This window comes from Uloborus diversus, unplaced genomic scaffold (assembly GCF_026930045.1).
Source record: "Uloborus diversus isolate 005 unplaced genomic scaffold, Udiv.v.3.1 scaffold_15, whole genome shotgun sequence".
In the NCBI taxonomy this organism is placed as follows: domain Eukaryota; kingdom Metazoa; phylum Arthropoda; class Arachnida; order Araneae; family Uloboridae; genus Uloborus; species Uloborus diversus.
Genome location: NW_026558209.1, coordinates 2,266,720 through 2,284,136, shown reverse-complemented (window position 1 = coordinate 2,284,136; position 17,417 = coordinate 2,266,720). Strand labels below are relative to the sequence as shown.

The 17,417-nt window shown below is 32.3% G+C and overlaps 1 protein-coding gene across 1 annotated transcript in view; it reads left to right on the top strand.

Annotated features, from left to right (window-relative positions):
* The first annotated feature begins 7,869 nt into the window (after nucleotides 1-7,869).
* Nucleotides 7,870-17,417, top strand: part of LOC129233017 (SUMO-activating enzyme subunit 2-like) — a 64,456-nt gene continuing 54,908 nt past the window's right edge. The window contains exons 1-3 of the mRNA XM_054867098.1: nucleotides 7,870-8,031; nucleotides 10,077-10,160; nucleotides 16,096-16,166. Of these exons, the coding sequence (XP_054723073.1) occupies nucleotides 7,888-8,031; nucleotides 10,077-10,160; nucleotides 16,096-16,166 (299 nt within the window). The 5' untranslated portion in view covers nucleotides 7,870-7,887. The remainder of the gene's footprint in view (nucleotides 8,032-10,076; nucleotides 10,161-16,095; nucleotides 16,167-17,417) is intronic.

Here is a 17,417-nt window from a genome sequence, read left to right as displayed (position 1 = left end):
ACTTTTTTCAACCAAACCAAAATTTCTGGAAAATATATAACTTTCATTCAGATAAAATCTTTTTGTTCAATAATTCCTAAAATACACATTTAAATTTAAAAAAAAAATACCTTGGCATAGATTATAATTTTAAAATATTGTACAAAAAACCAATGTTACTTTAAAAATTGAAAGTATATGTTAATCACTTTGTCAAAAGAGAACCTTATAAAATTAACTACTATTGTAAACTCCCAATTATCCAATTATCCGCGGAATAGGATGGTACAGTAATTGTAGTTTAAAATGATGCTAGTGTATGCAATGGCTTAAAAAGATCAATAACATTTACATTATAGATGAAACAATAACAGTGTGTGTAAAAAATGCATGTAAAGGCTAAAAACAGGATCGCTCATTTCTCTCAAACGGAAATTTCACACATAAAGGACAAATAAATTAATTGCCACAGTTCAAACTAGGTTAAGACAAAAAAAAAAAAAAAAAAAAAGACAGGGCAGGGGAAAAGAACTTTTTAAAAACTGTTAAGTTCACTTGTTTACAAGTGTAAGTTATGTAGATTTAAACTACAATAAGTAGGATCAGTGGATCTAAAAATCATTATGTAGCATAGATCTGATGCAGTAAGGGGCGTGATCTAAAAACCAGGTTTTGACAAATCAGATGTCAATGGCTTTGAAAGGTTTAATGTCATTGGAATGGAGGAGGAAGAAAAAAATAGGAATGTTTAAAAATGGATCTTGCACTGTTAAGTTAAAATGTGTACGTTTATATACATTCATTTAACCATCGCAAAATTTTATTTTCTCCCCACGTCTTTTTTTTATCCCAAGTCTTCATTTTTCAGCGAGAAATGTCATGGATAATTGGGAGTTTACTGTACATAAACATTGAACAATCTTTCTTAATTATTTTGATAAATTTTTTAAAAGATAACAAACATATTTGTTTTCCTTGGGCAAAAGCATACATTTAAATTTAACATCTGATGATGAACAACATCTTAACTTATTTTCTACATTTGAAACTAAAAAAATTCCTAAACTGCTTGAGGAACAAGGATAGTCAAAAAAATCCTCCTTTGACATAAACATTTGATACAATATAAAAATCTTTTTGTTACAAAGAACAAAGTTTCGAATCAATGCCACACATTCATTAGTTAAAAATACACAGTTATCAGAATCTTTTAAGTTTAAAATAAACATTGAAAAGTTCAACTGTTGATACTGTTGTCCTTTAATTCCATCAATGAGAGGCCCCATACTATGTCTTCTCTTTAATTCTGTTCGAGGAGAAGTTGCAGATTTTTTTTGAAAAGATTTCAGTTCGATATGTCTGTAAGTAGCTTGTTGAAGAGGACGATAAGATGATCTTAACATCCTTTTCAATCTACTCAAAAAATTTTCGAAAGCAAAGCAGCTAAAACCGTCAAGAGGGCCAAACATTCTAACATCCTCTGTTATGTGCAATAAATTATGAACATTATATGTCAGAAACTCCAGTCCATAGATTTTCATACAATGCTCAACAAAAATCTTTAACATGTTTTCTGCTAAGGACAGTTCAGGATTGGGATTGATCAGAATATGGACAGCAGCATGTAAAAGTAGAAAATTTTCGTATACTGCCAAATCAATCACATTCATCAATGCAACTGGGCCTGTATAAATTAGGAAAAGCCTAAACTCAGTTGCTTTCCACCTTTTGTACTCTCTTAGACTCCGTGGCCTTCTATTGAATTCTCTAGGAATATAAGGGATAAATTGGAGGCACAGATTAGAAATTTGTTCTAATTTCCGGGATGGGACTCGAACGTCAAAATTCCCTTTAAACCAGTGTGATATTATTTTTTTGGTTACACCTAAACAAATTAGGTGCATGTAGTCCAAAGGGAACTGGCTTACAAGGCCAACAGAAAGAGATGTTAGAGGGGATAGTTCATGATGATGATCCTCATCAGTCATGTTTAGAAAATTCTCATCTGTTCTTTTCACAAAAGAGAGCTTAGTCCACACAGTTCGGCAATCATATCTTTCACCTTCCTGTGTGCATTTTTCGCAGCTAGAAGTTCCTGAATGAGACTTGATGCATTTTAAAAATGCTCTGGCAGGAGCATCGCAAATGAAGGCCCTGATAAGTGGCTTGAAATGATAATTGTTATACTGAAATCCATTCTTCATTAGATGTTGCATTTCAGTAATGAATGGTTCCAAATATTCATATAATGGAGTTGGCTTTCCTGATCCACAAAAAATTCCGATAACAAATATATCAGTGGTGTCTACGATTCTGCCTAGCAATGGCCAAAAACTAGTACCAGAACTTCGAAACAAAGGAAGGCCATCAATGTTAATATCGATAAACATTTCACCGTTTATGACATTCAAATCCAAAGCTTTTTCAAGTCCATTTTGAATACCGAAATGAACATACTCACCATTATCTAAATTAATAATGTCAGGCATTTTTTTGGGTGTTTTTAACAATGTCCTTGCATCTTTTGGTAATGATGGATGATAATGACGTAAAACTTTTAACAGGTCATTAACTGCCGAATGAGAAACTTGGCTGTTCAAGGCCCAATGTTTGATATCAGTATTTATGTTATGATTTGCTTTAGCTTCCTCAAAAAAAATTAATCCATCTTGTTTTTCACTAGTTTGTGTTTGTACATTAATATTATTATAGGACAAATCAACATTACTCCTTGAAAATTCAGTTGCTGAACTATCTTTGTGAAGGATTTGGTCAGTTTCTTCCTTATTTAATGAACTAGAAGAAACAGCAACTTCTAATTTGCTATTATAATCTTCAGAGTTTTGAATACGTTTCAACATGTTTTCAGTTTTTATTTCATTACAGAACTTCTTTAATTTTGAAGCTATCATACGAGATTTTTTCCTTTTTTTGGACTGTGAAGTTTGAAATTCAACATTCATCTAAAAATTAGATATAAGTTCAATTTTAGTTATCTGCTATTTAATATAATTAGTAAGATTTTAATTATTATTATGCATTTATATTTAAAAAAAAAAAAAAGAACTGACTTCAAAATTGCACTAAAAAGTGAAAAATAATTTTATTTTTTAAACACCATGGGTAAGACTTTTAAACATAATTATTTAAGTTGGTACAAAAACAAAAATCCAGTGTAACCATGCTTCATTCATGTTTTTTCAGAGAATCATCCAAAGTTAGGAATGAAACATTTATATCATTACTTACATATGGTGTCATCAATGCATAATGTAGGTGATAGTGAAGAAAGTGGGCCTGATTAAATTTATAGTTTTAATTTATTTATGGTTGTGAATGATTTTATCTATCATTTTTGCGCCAACTTCAAAAATTATGTTTAAAAGTATTATTGATGGTGTTTAAAGAATAAAATTATTTTTCACTTTTTAGAGAATTTTGAAGTTTTTTTTTTTTTCCCAAATTTTTTTTTATTTTGTTCTTTTTTGTGTAAATGTATTTCAGAAATAGTAAGAGGTTACCATCATGAAACATCACATTATAATAATTATTTTTTTTAATGCTCCATACTAAAAAAAAAAACTATATTTTACATTTCACAGCATACAAGTTGCTTGTGATGCAATCCTGTATCTCCTTACTTAGCCCAGATCATCTGTTATTGGCATAGATGATAACGATAAAAAATACTACTATAGTTAAGGTAAACCTAATTTGGTAGCATTGTGAAGGCTAAGCAGATTTTAATCATTGCATTATCTTGATTCCAGATTAGGTTTACACCCACTAAGCAAAAACACTGAAGAAACTTGATGCTTGCTTTAGAGAAGCCTACATTCGAAATAATCACCACAATAACTATTAATATTACTGTTGTATGGCACCAAACTTTTGTAACAATGGGTTTTATATTTAATCATTTAATAGGGAAATAGTATGAAATTTACTGTCTTTCGACCACAACTTTTTTTTCTAGAGAACAAATATGGTCAAACAAAGTAATGGGACCTAAGTTGAGCCATCCCCTACCCATTAAAAAAAGAACCATCAAAATCGGTTCACTAGGTGAGACGCTGTGAGTGGAGAAACGATAAAAAATAAAAATAATTACGGTATGAACAGATAACCGCCTCCTTTTTGAAGTCGGTTAATTAGTACATTACCCAATGAAACTGATATTTTACCAACTCATCTTAATCATATTTTAGCACCTATCTAAGCTTTACTTATAACAAGAATTGTACCTTTCTTGTTCTGTCTCTTGGAATGCATTTACACATCCTTAATCTATTGTAGATTTTTCCAAGAATGCATTTTTTGCACAATGTTTTAGTGTATTATATTGATCTTTAATTTATTTGTTTTTCATGATAAACAAAAAAGAACATAAGTCTGGTACAATTTTGAGGCTTAGCCAATAAATAACGAGGCAGAGGCTATAAAACAGACTTTATTCGACATTCTTCAAAAATACTGACCAAAATTGTTTAAACACTTTTCCTTCTGGGAAATCAGTCGCATAATTCAATGCTCATGAAGTCTTTTGACTGGCCAATTACGCAGGCACTCCTTTACTACATAGTCCCAATGAAATCGTTGTCCCTTAAGTGCCTTCTTGAGTTTCCCAAAGATGTAAAATCATATGGGGATGGATATGGAATACAAGGGCCAAAGTTCAAGATTTCCCTCTTAAATTTCCGCAAAAGTTCCTTTTTTGCATTGGCTCTGTGTGGTCTAGTGTTATCGTACAACAGGATAACAGCACGTGTAAGTTGACCGGAACCACACACAGTCAATGCAAAAAAGGTACTTTTGTGAAATTTAAGTTGGAAATCTTGAACCACCTCCCTTATAGTCCAGATCTATCCTCATATCTTTGGGGAAACTCAAGAAGGCATGTTGAGGACAATTTCATTCAGACAATGAAGTAAAGGAGTGCTTGTGTAGTTGGCTCCAGCTGCAGCCAAGACTTTCATGAACACGGAATTATAGGACTGATTTCCCAGAGGGATATGTGTTTAAACAATTTCGGTCAGTATTTTTGAAGGATTTTTAATAAAATTTATTTATAGCCTTTGTCTCATTATTTATTGACTGACCTTAATAGATGATATTTGTCATTAGCGTTGGGAAAATAAGTTCTTTTCGCAATGGGGATTGATGTACCCCACACTTAGTGCACATTGGTCTGCTTCAGAGTTCAGCTACAAAAATTAATTTGAAGGACTTAATGAATTGAACATTAAAAAAAAAAAAAAAATGGGAAGGTGAGATACATTTTTTAGACTTATGTCAGAAAATTAAATAATTTTTTGATGAGAAGAAAGATGAAAATAAACCAATGTGTCTTATCTCCTCTACATTTCAACTGTAGAAAAGAAACTGGTGTTCTTACTTGACTTTTGAAAGCTGAAATAAGCCATTGTGTCATGTTTTATATGAGGGTTCACTTTTTTTCTTAGAGGGTTTTAATAATTAAGTTTAGAAATCAAATAATGTTTTGAACCACTGAATTTTGTAAAACCATACATGTTAAACTTATTTAATCACTAAAGAGCTGATGTGTAAAGCAGGGTTGGCAAAAACTCGGGTTTTTTTAAAAAAAGCCCATGGACCCAGGGTTTTTTTTAAATAAAACCCAAAAAAAAAACCAACTAAAGTTGGGTTTTTTAAAAGAAATGTGGGTTTTTTTGTCTTTTTTTAGGGAAAATGTGGGGTACTTGTAGCATATTGTAGCGTAAGTATATGGACAAAGTGCAAAAATTGTCTTCGGGGAAAAAAAGCTGGAAAACTAGTTAAAATTCAGCATTTTCTGAAGAAAAGTATGAAAGACGAAAAAACCTAAGTATGGTGAAGTTTCGGGTTTTTTAATTTTCATTATTACCAACAGTTAAGGCAAAGTTACTTCTCGAGTGATAAAATCTATTGTTCGTTTTTAATTACTACGTTTTTTTTTTTTTTTTGCATTTTACTTTATTGTATTTATTTTGTTATGCAAAACTACTGTAGAACCTCAAGTAGTTTAAATCCCTTTTTACTGAATTCCAGCTTAATCAAGACATTTCTTTGAATTTTATGCTGCCTGTTTTTTTATTTCTGTGTACAGAGTTAGAAATATTCAACTTTTTCGTAAGATAATGAATATACTGTATCTGTTCTGTCGACCGTTTGAAAAATCTGTATTTCTAAAAAATATACCTTGTGTTTATTCGAGATTTGTGATGTGTTGGTTAGCAGAAAATAATTCACATGAAAGCCTTTTAACTAGATCAGTTTCCTCTGTACACATATTGAGAAAATCAGACGTGACAGGACTTGGTCGAGATAATTTGAGTTATTTATTGACCAGTTCAAGAAAAAAGTTAAATACATTTATTTAAAATCTTTGAAGTATTTTTTTAATGCTGTTAAGAGTTAAGAAATACTATTAAAGTTCAAAATTCATTTTTTATGTTCATTGTCTGCGGTAAAGAACAAATAAGAAAGAAGTTTAAATTGTGAACGTATTTAAATTTATTTAAAAAAAAAAAAAATCCTCAGAAAATTTTAAAAACCCAAAAGTGGGCTAAATAATGGGTTTTTTCAAAAAAACCCATTGGGTCCAATTCGGCCAACCCTGGTGTAAAGCGATCTAAATGTTGATCCATTTTTTTTTTTTTTCATAAATATCTATGCTTTTGACACTTGCATTTGCTTAAATTTATTACTTTGTGCTTCCAATTCAACGGAATAACACATACACTCACACAGACAAAGGCCGCAAAGAGGGATCGAAATCGCTTTATTCATTGAAGGGATTTAAATCAACATATTTGTCATATAGAATAACGCCTTCAGTAACTCATAATAAAAATGTAAAAAAAGATAATAATTTTAATCAATACTATTTTTTTTAAATATTTTCACTTGATTCAAATCAAGGTGATTTAAATCAGAGTGATTTATTAAATCCCGGTGGTTGAAATCAAAGAATCCTATTAGGGTTACCGGCTCTAAAGGAATTTTCCAAGTACAAAATAATTATGTTTCCAAAACTGAAAATAAGATCACGGAAACGAGCTAAAAGAAAAGACGTTATTAAAAAGAAAAGATTACATACGTTTAAGTCAGAAGAATTCTCAGAACAATGCTACTAAAAGAATCACAAAACTTCACTAGCTAGATGGAAGATGGAACTCGACAGAGACAGAAGAAAGAGGTTATGATATTCCCGCTAAAGAAAAGTTGAGATGTAGCAAATTGAAATGCAGTAAGCAACGGTAAACAACGTGTTGTTGCGTTACTTTTAGCAACTACCTGTCAACGTTACAAGTATAAGAAATTTGTAACGTGATGTAACGTTTCAAAATTATGCTTTTTGTAACGAATCGGTAAAGCAACGTGATATCACGTTGAGTGGAAAACGGTCACGATGTTTCAACCAATTGCAACGTGATGAAACGATGACATAACGTTTCAATGTTACTTGGGAACTGTATTTATGTCGAGGACTGCGTACTAAGTGCCTTGCCTCCATTATTTTTTTTATACCGATAGATGGCAGCACTATCACCGGATCGAACAGTTAATGAGAACTTAGAACTAATCCAGGAGCTAATAGCTATCTGGTGCTAGCACCCCCAGAGGTATCGTTTCACTTGGAGGTCGTTGAGACCACGAGCCTATTTAACGTCGCCCAGTCTCCTTTGATGACGACGGTGGATCTTCGACCATCGAGGTTCGAGCTCAGGACCCTCCGGCCCCGAATCCAATACTCTACCGATCGGGCTACCACGGCCCCTAAGGACCTATTAAAATCAACCGACTGGATGAGCCGGTCACTGTGTCCGAACACGACCCAAGCGACGAGGAGAAAGCAAGAGTCAGAAATGTAATCTGGCAATACGCGGTTGTTTGAAAAATATTGAAATGGCTGTTCACATCGACGGGATTTTTGACAAAAGCACGAAAGAATTAATAACTAACAGCAAAGTGTTAGTTGTCGGCGCCGGAGGAATTGGATGCGAACTTTTAAAAAACCTCGTCCTTACCGGCTTCGAAAACATCCATGTTGTGAGTAGTATTCCAGACAGAATCGAATGTGTAAAGTCGCTGCTCAATTCGAACGCTGTTCTTTTTCGCTATTAATATGCTATTCCTTCTAATTTGATGTTGGGAGGGATTTATCTCTTAACCTGTCAGTTTTGTGTGAATTAATTTCAGTATTTTGTTTCTTAGAGAATTCAGCTAGAGCTTTGTGGTCGTTTTGCCGGCTCTGAGCAATATTCCGTACTTTCGTATTCAAAGTAATGTCGCTCTGATTTTTTACGAAACTAGAGACGGAAATGGTCGGGAAAAGAGTTGGAAATTATGGGGGAGACTAGTTTTTTCCGAAGGAGTTTATTCTCATCCAAAAAAAAGTAGAAATGTCATTTAGGTTAATGTATGACCATTTAAAGTGTATGTCACATGTGTATAAATAAACGTAACAAAGTTATTGACAGTGAATGGGGATTTTAGCAATTAGGATTATTTTTTGTGTTTTGAAGGACACGTGTTTCCAGGGTTGGTCGAATTGGACCCGGATTTCAAAAAAACCCATTATTTAGCTCACTTTTGGGTTTTTTAATTTTCTGAGAAATTTTTTAAAAAAATAATTAATTTAAATACTTTTACAATTTAAACTTTTTTTTTTATTTGTTCTTCACCACAGACAATGAACATAAGAAATGAATTTTGAACTATAATGGTATTTCTTAACTCTTAACAGCATTAAAAAAATACTTCAAAGATTTTAAATAAATGTATTTAACTGGTCAATAAATAACTCAAATTATCTTGACCAAGTCCTGTCACGTCTGATTTTCTCGATATTTGCAGATTGTGTAGAGGAAACTACTCTAGCTAAAAGGCTTTCATGTGAATTATTTTCTGCTAACCAACATGTCACAAATCTCAAATAAATACAAGGTATATTTTTTAGAAATTAACAGGTTTCTCAAACGGTCAGACAGAAAGCAGAATAGGATGTGCAGTATTTTCATTATATTACCAAAACAAGCCTTAAGATGGACACCTATCCCTTAAGATGGACAAATGTCAAGATAATTCGTATAACACCAGCTCAAAAGTAACTTCGTAACCCATTAAAATTTTAATCAAATGTACACACACTATTTTGACTCAGAACTATTTAATACTATGGCAAAGGTGCACTTAAGTAATGGGGGCCAAAGATAACCCCCCCCCCCCCCCCCCCCCCGTTCTCTCGCTTTGAAACTTTCAGGTATTTTTTGATAAACTCACAATCACCCCTGATTTTTGCCGTAGATGACATTTTTTGAAAAAAGTATTATTATAGTGACAGGAATACTTTTTGTAATAAATTTTGCACTTAGATAGTTGAATTGAGCAAAAACATTTTGAGATCTGTATCCGCTGATCTCGACACTAATGATCCGTATCCGCGGATCTACTTTTTTAACGATCTGGCACATCACTAGTTGGGACCTAAAAAAAATATAGTTATGGACAGGTTATTGTTGTAGACAGTTTGATTATTTATGCTGACATTTTGCTGGGCTTAGATAAAATGAAAAGCTTTCTGCGAACACAAATCCTAACTGGAAAATGTTCGGCAAATAATTAGTTTGCCTAGCTCACCCTTGAATAAAAAATTAAATTTATATTCAAATATGATAGAGAAAAAAAAAATGCTTTAAATCATTTAATTTTTTTTTCACAATAACATATAGTTTGCTTATTTTTCACCAACTGAAGTAAACTGCCAAAACCATTATTTTTTTTACACATGTGCTTTAAAAGGCTTTTGGAGAAAGGCTTTAACAGAAATAAACTCTGAGATTTTCTTAAAAATTCATTTAAAAAAAAAAAAATTTATTAACGTTAGCAGTTTGAAAAAAAATTTCTGCAAACGTCGTTCGCCACGTTCGTCTATATTATGCAAGACTGGCTGGGACCAAGGCAGATATTGTTACAGACATGTTTATTGTTATAGACAGGATTTACTGTAGTAGTAATATTGTTCAGTTTTCGTAAGCTCTTTCTCTGCATAATTGATTTGCTCAATGACGCTTTTGATTTATTTTTCCCCCCAGATCGACTTGGACACCATCGACTTGAGCAACCTCAATCGCCAATTTTTGTTCCACAAACAACATATCGGAAGACCCAAAGCTGTGGTGAGTGACATTTTCTCTCTTAAAAATACTTTTAGCGCTAACTAGTGATGTAAAATACCCGGGTATTTATTTTTAGGGGTAAATACCCAGAGTATATACCCGGGTAAATACCCAAAATGGGTATTTACCCAGGTATTTATTTCAAAAATTTATATTCAACTAAAATACTTTTCAGTATATATTCCACTATATATAACCAACCATATACAAAACAATAAATGTTTGCCCAAAAATTGTATTTTGATCACATATTCAAAGAATTATTGTGTGAAAAAACTCAGCAATCTAATATGATATTCACATTAAATGTGTTGGATATGCCCATTCAATGTTGATAGTCAAATTTCAGATATAAAAAGCCATTCTATAAAAAGTAAAAAGCTTAACTGATTACAAAAAAAAAAAATCAATTTTTTAAGGTCCTAGTCTTTTATAGCCTAGTAATATGTCCCCCCGTGACATCAAAAATATAACGAAATGTCAATAAAAATAGTTTGAATAAATTTTCATAATGAAGTACTGGGGAGCAAATGCAAATGAGCAAGGCAACAGAAAACAATACTTTGTTTTTTTTTTATTTATTTATTTTTGCTTATTAATGTGAAAATTGTTTCTATATTTGCCTGGTTATCACTTAAACAGCAATAAAATAAATAAATAACATCATAGTCTTAATAACTTCTCAGTTTATTCTTCCAAACATCCCTCATGCTTCCTTTTTTTTTTTTTTCATTTTGGATACGACTAACCTAGATTGTGATTTTGAAATCCTGAAGTTCATCATTGAATTGCTTATACCTTTTACTTTCTTGCTTACATCACGCATACAAAACTCAACCATTTTCCAATGCTTTTTTTTACTTCTTTTTACAAAAAAAGGAAGCATTGTATTCGCGAAAAAATTTTCACTCAAAAATCGGCCTTCATTTCCATTTTGCTCACCCCCGAATGAATGTTAAGTTTATTTTTTCGACCCGACCACACGTGGATATGTGCCTAGGAATGTACAGACCATAGACTAATAATAAGAGTAGACCGAGCTATGGCAACCCTTTTGCTGCTCATAAACCAAACCATGTGACTGGTGGATATCCTAGCAACAGCGGGCGTTGATCCTAGCAGACGATCAGCGACCGCGAGAAATAAAAAAAATGGACTTGGTGGAACACGGAAGAATGATCTTTTATGGAGTCCGATTTGTTATTCTAAGTTGTAAATATTTTGTTAATAGAGTGAGTTTTTCGTTTAGATAGCATTGTGCATTTTCATTAGTCCATTTCAATAACTCTCTCAGCAATAAAAGATGCAAGCGACCAAAAAGAATCGGCAGACGGTAAGATTTTTACCTAAAATTTCAATTAAAGATACCGATGAGTACATTTTTGCGTTAACGCAAAACGTTTACGCCATTTCGTTCACGCCAACGCTGACGGCTCCAAATGAAATAAAAGTTACCGAAAACTGATCAAAAACTGTTACTAATGTCAAAATGATGCATAACTAAAAGAAAAACAGTTCAATCTTTGCATCTGGAAGTTTTTTTTAATGAAAACACATTGTCTTAAAATACATGTCGAGTGCCAAACTATAGATAATGCTGCCATCTAGCAACCATGCTGCCAAAGTCTTCGCCAAGCCCTTCCACTAGTCACGTGATACATCTATGAACCAATTTTCTTTATCAGCAAGAATGAGAAAGCTCGGTCTACTCTTATTATTAGTCTATGGTACAGACACCCGAAATATCCATTTTGACGATCCCCGAGTTAATTACAACGAGTTTTCTCGTGACGTCTGTATGTATGTGCGTATGTGTGTTGCATAACTCAAGAACGGAATGTCTTAGAAAGTTGAAATTTGGTACTTAGACTCCTACTGGGGTCTCGTTGTGCACCTCTCCTTTTGGTTGCATTCGGGTGTTTCTAAAGGGGTCTTTTGCCCCTTTTTGGTGGGAACATAGACTAATAATAAGAGTAGACCGAGCTTTTTCATTCTTGCTGATGAAGAAAATTGGTTCATAGATGTATCACGTGACTAGTGGAAGGGCTTGGCGAAGACTTTGACAGCATGGTTGCTAGATGGCAGCATTATCTATAGTTTGACACTCGACATGTATTTTAAGACAATGTGTTTTCATTAAAAAAATTTTTCCAAGTGCAGAGATTGAACAGTTTTTTTTTTTTTGTTATGCATTATTTTGACACTAGTAATAGTTTTTGGTCACAGTTTTCAGTAACTTTTATTTCATTCGGAACTACTACGTCAGCGTTGGCGTAAACGTAATGGCGTAAACGTTTTGCGTTAACGCAAAAATGTACTATTTGGTATCTTAAATTGAAATTGTAGGTAAAAATCTTACCGTTCGCCGATTCTTTTTGAGCGCTTGAATATTTAATTGTTTAGAGAGTTATTGAAATTGACTAAAGAAAATGCACAATACTTTCTAAACGAAAAATTCACTATATTAACAAAATATTTACAACTTAGAATAACAAATTTACAAATCGGACTCCATAAAAGATCATTCTTCCGTGTTCCATCAATTTTTATTTATTTTATTTCGATCGTCTGCTACGATCAACGCCCGCTGTTGCTAGGATATCCACTAGTCACATGGTTTGGTTTATGAGCAGCAAAAGGGTTGCCATAGCTCGGTCTATTCTTATTATTAGTCTATGGGTGGGAAATCATTGTTAATTTCGATGTAAACACAAGTGGTGTTATAATTTGGCGGACACTTGGCGATATATCGCCAATCTTTTGGTCTCCAATTTGGCGACAAATTTGGCAATTTTTTTAAATTTATTTTTTTAAATCTGGTTTTAATTTGGCCACTGTTGGTGATATTTAGAGAGTAAACTATTGAATCACATTAAAACTGCCAATAATGAGAAAATGACATTAAATTGGAGTAAAAGGAAGTCATGTGATGCACACATCAGCTCTTTTTTTTTTTTTTTTGAATGATTAAGTTTTTTTAATGTTCAGTTTTGAAGTAAATATTAAAAACAGAAAATTCAAATTTATATTCTAATCAAATTCTAGTGAATAAGGAAAACAAGTGTTGCAGTTCGAGGTCCAGCTCGTGTGTATCTTTAGCTCTCTTTTGTGATCAAATTTCTCTTAAACTTCAAGGCAGTAATAAGGACACATCAAACAAATTTGAAAAGAGCAGGGAGCAGTGTTCTCTAAAAAATGCTTGGGACTTAAGTACAGTCACTATAACTTTGATTCAAGATACTCGGTTTAACGAATACCTCAAACTAACGATACCTTTCACTGGTCTGGATTTGACTGCAATGAATGTCTATGCTCCTTGATTTAACAATATCTTTTCCCAGTCCCTTGACAATGGTTAAATTGTGGGCGGAGTTTGCTGTAATAGCGTGACTAGAGATGGAAGCAGTTGGGAAAAAACTGCGAGATCACAGCAAAGTATTGTTTGTTGCTTTCCTCATTGATGCTTATGTGAAAAGTAAAAGTGTTTGAGTAAATTTTTAATATATTTTCCTTTAATAGGAGTGTGGACACAAGTAATGGTTTTTTAAAAAAGAAAGCAACTTTTTGTTTAAAATCTTACAACACCAAAAAAATCTAATTTCTGTCATAACAAGTGACTGAACTATTGACCAAAATCTTATTCAAAATGAATGGTTGAATGATGATTAGAATGATTTAGATAACTTTTGGTGTTTTGAGAAACAAAAGCTACTGGCTAATTTTTTAAACAGGGTTAAAAGTTTGGTGTGATATTTTGGTTTGAAAGAAAAAAATATGTGTTGCGTATATGTTTTAAATATTTAACAATTTTTATGTTTTTTGAAAAATATAACTACTTTTTACTTCCATTTACAAAAAAGGAAGTATTGTATTTGCGAAAAAATTTTCACTCAAAAATCGATCTTAATTTCCGGTTTACTCACACCCGAATGAATATTGAGTTTATTTTTCGACTCGACCACACGTGGATAAGTGCCTAAGAACTAATAGACACGCAAAATATCCATAATGATGATTCCCGAGTTAATTACAACGAATTTTCTCGTGACGTCTGTATGTACGTATGTATGTGTGTATGCATGTCGCATAACTCAAAAACGGGATGTCCTAGAAAGTTGAAATTTGGTACGTAGGCTCCTAGAGGGGTCTAATTGTGCACCTTCCCTTTTGGTTGCATTCGGATGTTCCTAAGGGGGGTCTTTTGCCCCTTTTTGGGGGGAAATCATTGTTAATTTCGATGTAAACTCAAGTGGTGTAACAATTTGACGGACACTTGGCGATATATCGCCAGTATTTTGGTCGCCAATTTGGTGACAAATTTGGTGGATTTTCTTTATCTGTTTCAATTTGGCCACTGTTGGATATTCAGAGAGTAAACTATTGAATCACATTAAAAGTGCCAGTGATGGGGAAATGACATCAAAATTGGAGTAAAAGGAAGTCATGTGATGCACACACATCGGCTCGTTAATTTGTAAAAATTAAATGTCTCCCGTGTTTCTGGGAAATCCACAGAAAGAAAAAAAAAAACATGCCTCAGAATTTCCAGAAATTTTGCATCTCTGAGTGTGGCTTAGCTCAATGTAGGCAAGACTTTGTCATGCTTATGGACAAGTCGATAATAGTGAGATGTCACTTTCGTTTTAAGCAGGGTTGGCAAGGTTTTGGACACTAGGGTAAAAACCACGGTAAAAACGCTGGTTTTTACCGTCCTGTCCAAAACCCTTGTGTCCAAAACTGTCCGAAAGTGTTCAAAACTATATTTTTAGAAAAATTGTATTTTGTGAGAAAACAATAAAATGTATCAAAGTAATGCTTTATGTTGAACATTTATTCAATAAAAACATTCAATTTATTACTGCAGCTGATTTTAATCTAGTTAAATAGAAGTTGAATTATTGATTAAAATTTCAATTTGTATGCATGAGTTTTATTTTTTTTGATAATAGTAACCAAATTTCCCTATGTTTATGCATGTGTGTAAATGAAAGAAGGATTGGCCATGTTTTTACCATCTTGTTCAAAACCCTAGTACCCGAAAGTGTCCAAAACTATTTTTTGAGAAACTATATTTTGTGAGAAAATATCAAAAGCAGTATAAAATGTGTCAAAATTATTTTTTTGACTGTTTAATATATTTATTCAATGTGAACATTCAAGTATAAATATATATAACTTATTTATGCAGCTGAGAAGCGTAAAAATTAAATTCTGCATTAAAAATTTCAATTTGAACGCAGGAGTTTTTTATTCATCAATCTAATTTTTCAACATTTATGCATGAGTGCAAAAGAAAGTGTTTAAAATATAGAGCAATAATTGACTTAAGTGCAATAAATTACAAATTTTTGTAGTTAAAGAATGTATTATATTAAAAATATGAACTAAAAAAAAGCATAGCACAAGTTTTATAGTTAAATGTTTAATCATTAATTTCTTGTTCTTTAATCTATCATTTAAAAAATTATTTTCGTTAAAACATTATGCAAAACTTATTTGCGAAAACCATTTAAAAATTAAACTCCTCCCCCTGAATATTGTGCATTTAATAACATTCCTTTGAGTTATAAATGGACTTGAAATTAGTTGTCTTGGTAGCGCTGTGAATTTCCTTTCATAACTCTACCAACTGTTACATAAGGAAATTTTTATGTAATAGTTATTGGCAATTTTTTTAAGTAAAACATTTTTAAATGAATATTTTGGAGAAAAATATTACCAAATAACTCATTAATATCTATATTTATGCATTACGAATATTGCAGTAAAAACAAATTGATTAGATTACACCCCTTCAGCTTTAGCATAGTTTTGGACAGTTTAAGACACTTTTGGACCGTTTTAGGCAGTAAAAACCATCTATCCTGTCCTAAACCAGTTTTGGACAGTCCAAAACCCAACCCTGGTTTTAAGTAAAATATATTTTCCACTCCAGGTTGCCAAAGAGAGTGTCCTCAAGTTCAATCCCAATGCAAAGATCACTGCCGATCACGATTCCATCACCAAGTGAGTCATCTTTCCAAAAGTGATTTTTCTCTTGTTCTTTATTAACTTTAAATGTGGCTCTGTTTAGGCAATATTATGCTATTATGTTAATTCATTTGTCAATGTTTTTATTAAAAAAAAAAAAAAACTATGATGTGTATTACAACAGATGCACAGTCCAAACACCCTAATTAAGTTTGAATGCAACTTTAGTGAGAAAAATCAGCAATTTTTCATGGAATTTTGATATCGTGTCAATGGGAGGGGGGAGGGGACACTGGGGATTTTAAGAAGCTAAGAACTTATACAACTTTTTTTTAGCCACTCAAACCTTTTCAATTTGCCATGCCACAAGAAATTAAAAAATCAACAGAAAACAGGGAAACCCCAATCTAATTTTAAAAATTCCCTAAACAGCTGAAAAATGCTGGGAACTATTTTTTTTTTAAATTGAAGGTGCAAAAATTCAATTCCAAAATATATCAACTACATAAAAAATAAATAGAATTAAAAGATGTTAATTTTATTTTTTTACTTTTTATTTATTTCTTTATTTTAAGTAAATATTTTTTATATCATAAATGGGGCATTCCAAGGTATTTTGGACATTTATATAGAGTCCGTAACGTGACCTTTTTTGCCATAACTTTTTAGTTTAATGTTTGATTAGCATATTATTTTATTTTGATCTTTTCCTACCAACACACCAGCTCAAATTAAAATAATTTGCAAATCAAACGGTAAATTAAAAAGTTATGGTAAAAAAAGGTCACGCTACAGACTCTACATAATTTTAAAAATACCGTGGAATGCCCCAAATGCAAAATTTATTTGACATGCATCTTGAATTTTATACTAATTTAATTCAGAGGGCACAAGATTTGTCATCAGCATTTATTGTACAACTTAACTTTTCTTTTTTTTTCTTTTTCTGATAAAATTTTTAATTTATTAGAACAATCTTTTTATAATAACTCTTTTTTTTCTTTCTCTTTCCGGTGATGAAACTATCGGGATATTAATGTTCCTACACAAATATCAGTGTTCACTGGTTTATAATGCTGTATATCCCCAAAGCAGAATAGTACTAAATTTGCGACGTACGTCGCAGAACAGATGCCTGAGCTGCAAAACAATTCTGTTCAAATGTGAGAGGAAAACTGACAAAATTTCTGCAGAAACCGCGGTGACGAAAATTTGCAGAAACCGCGATGACGAAAATTTGCAGAAACCGCGGTGCAGAAAATTTGCAGAAACCGCGGTGCAGAAAAT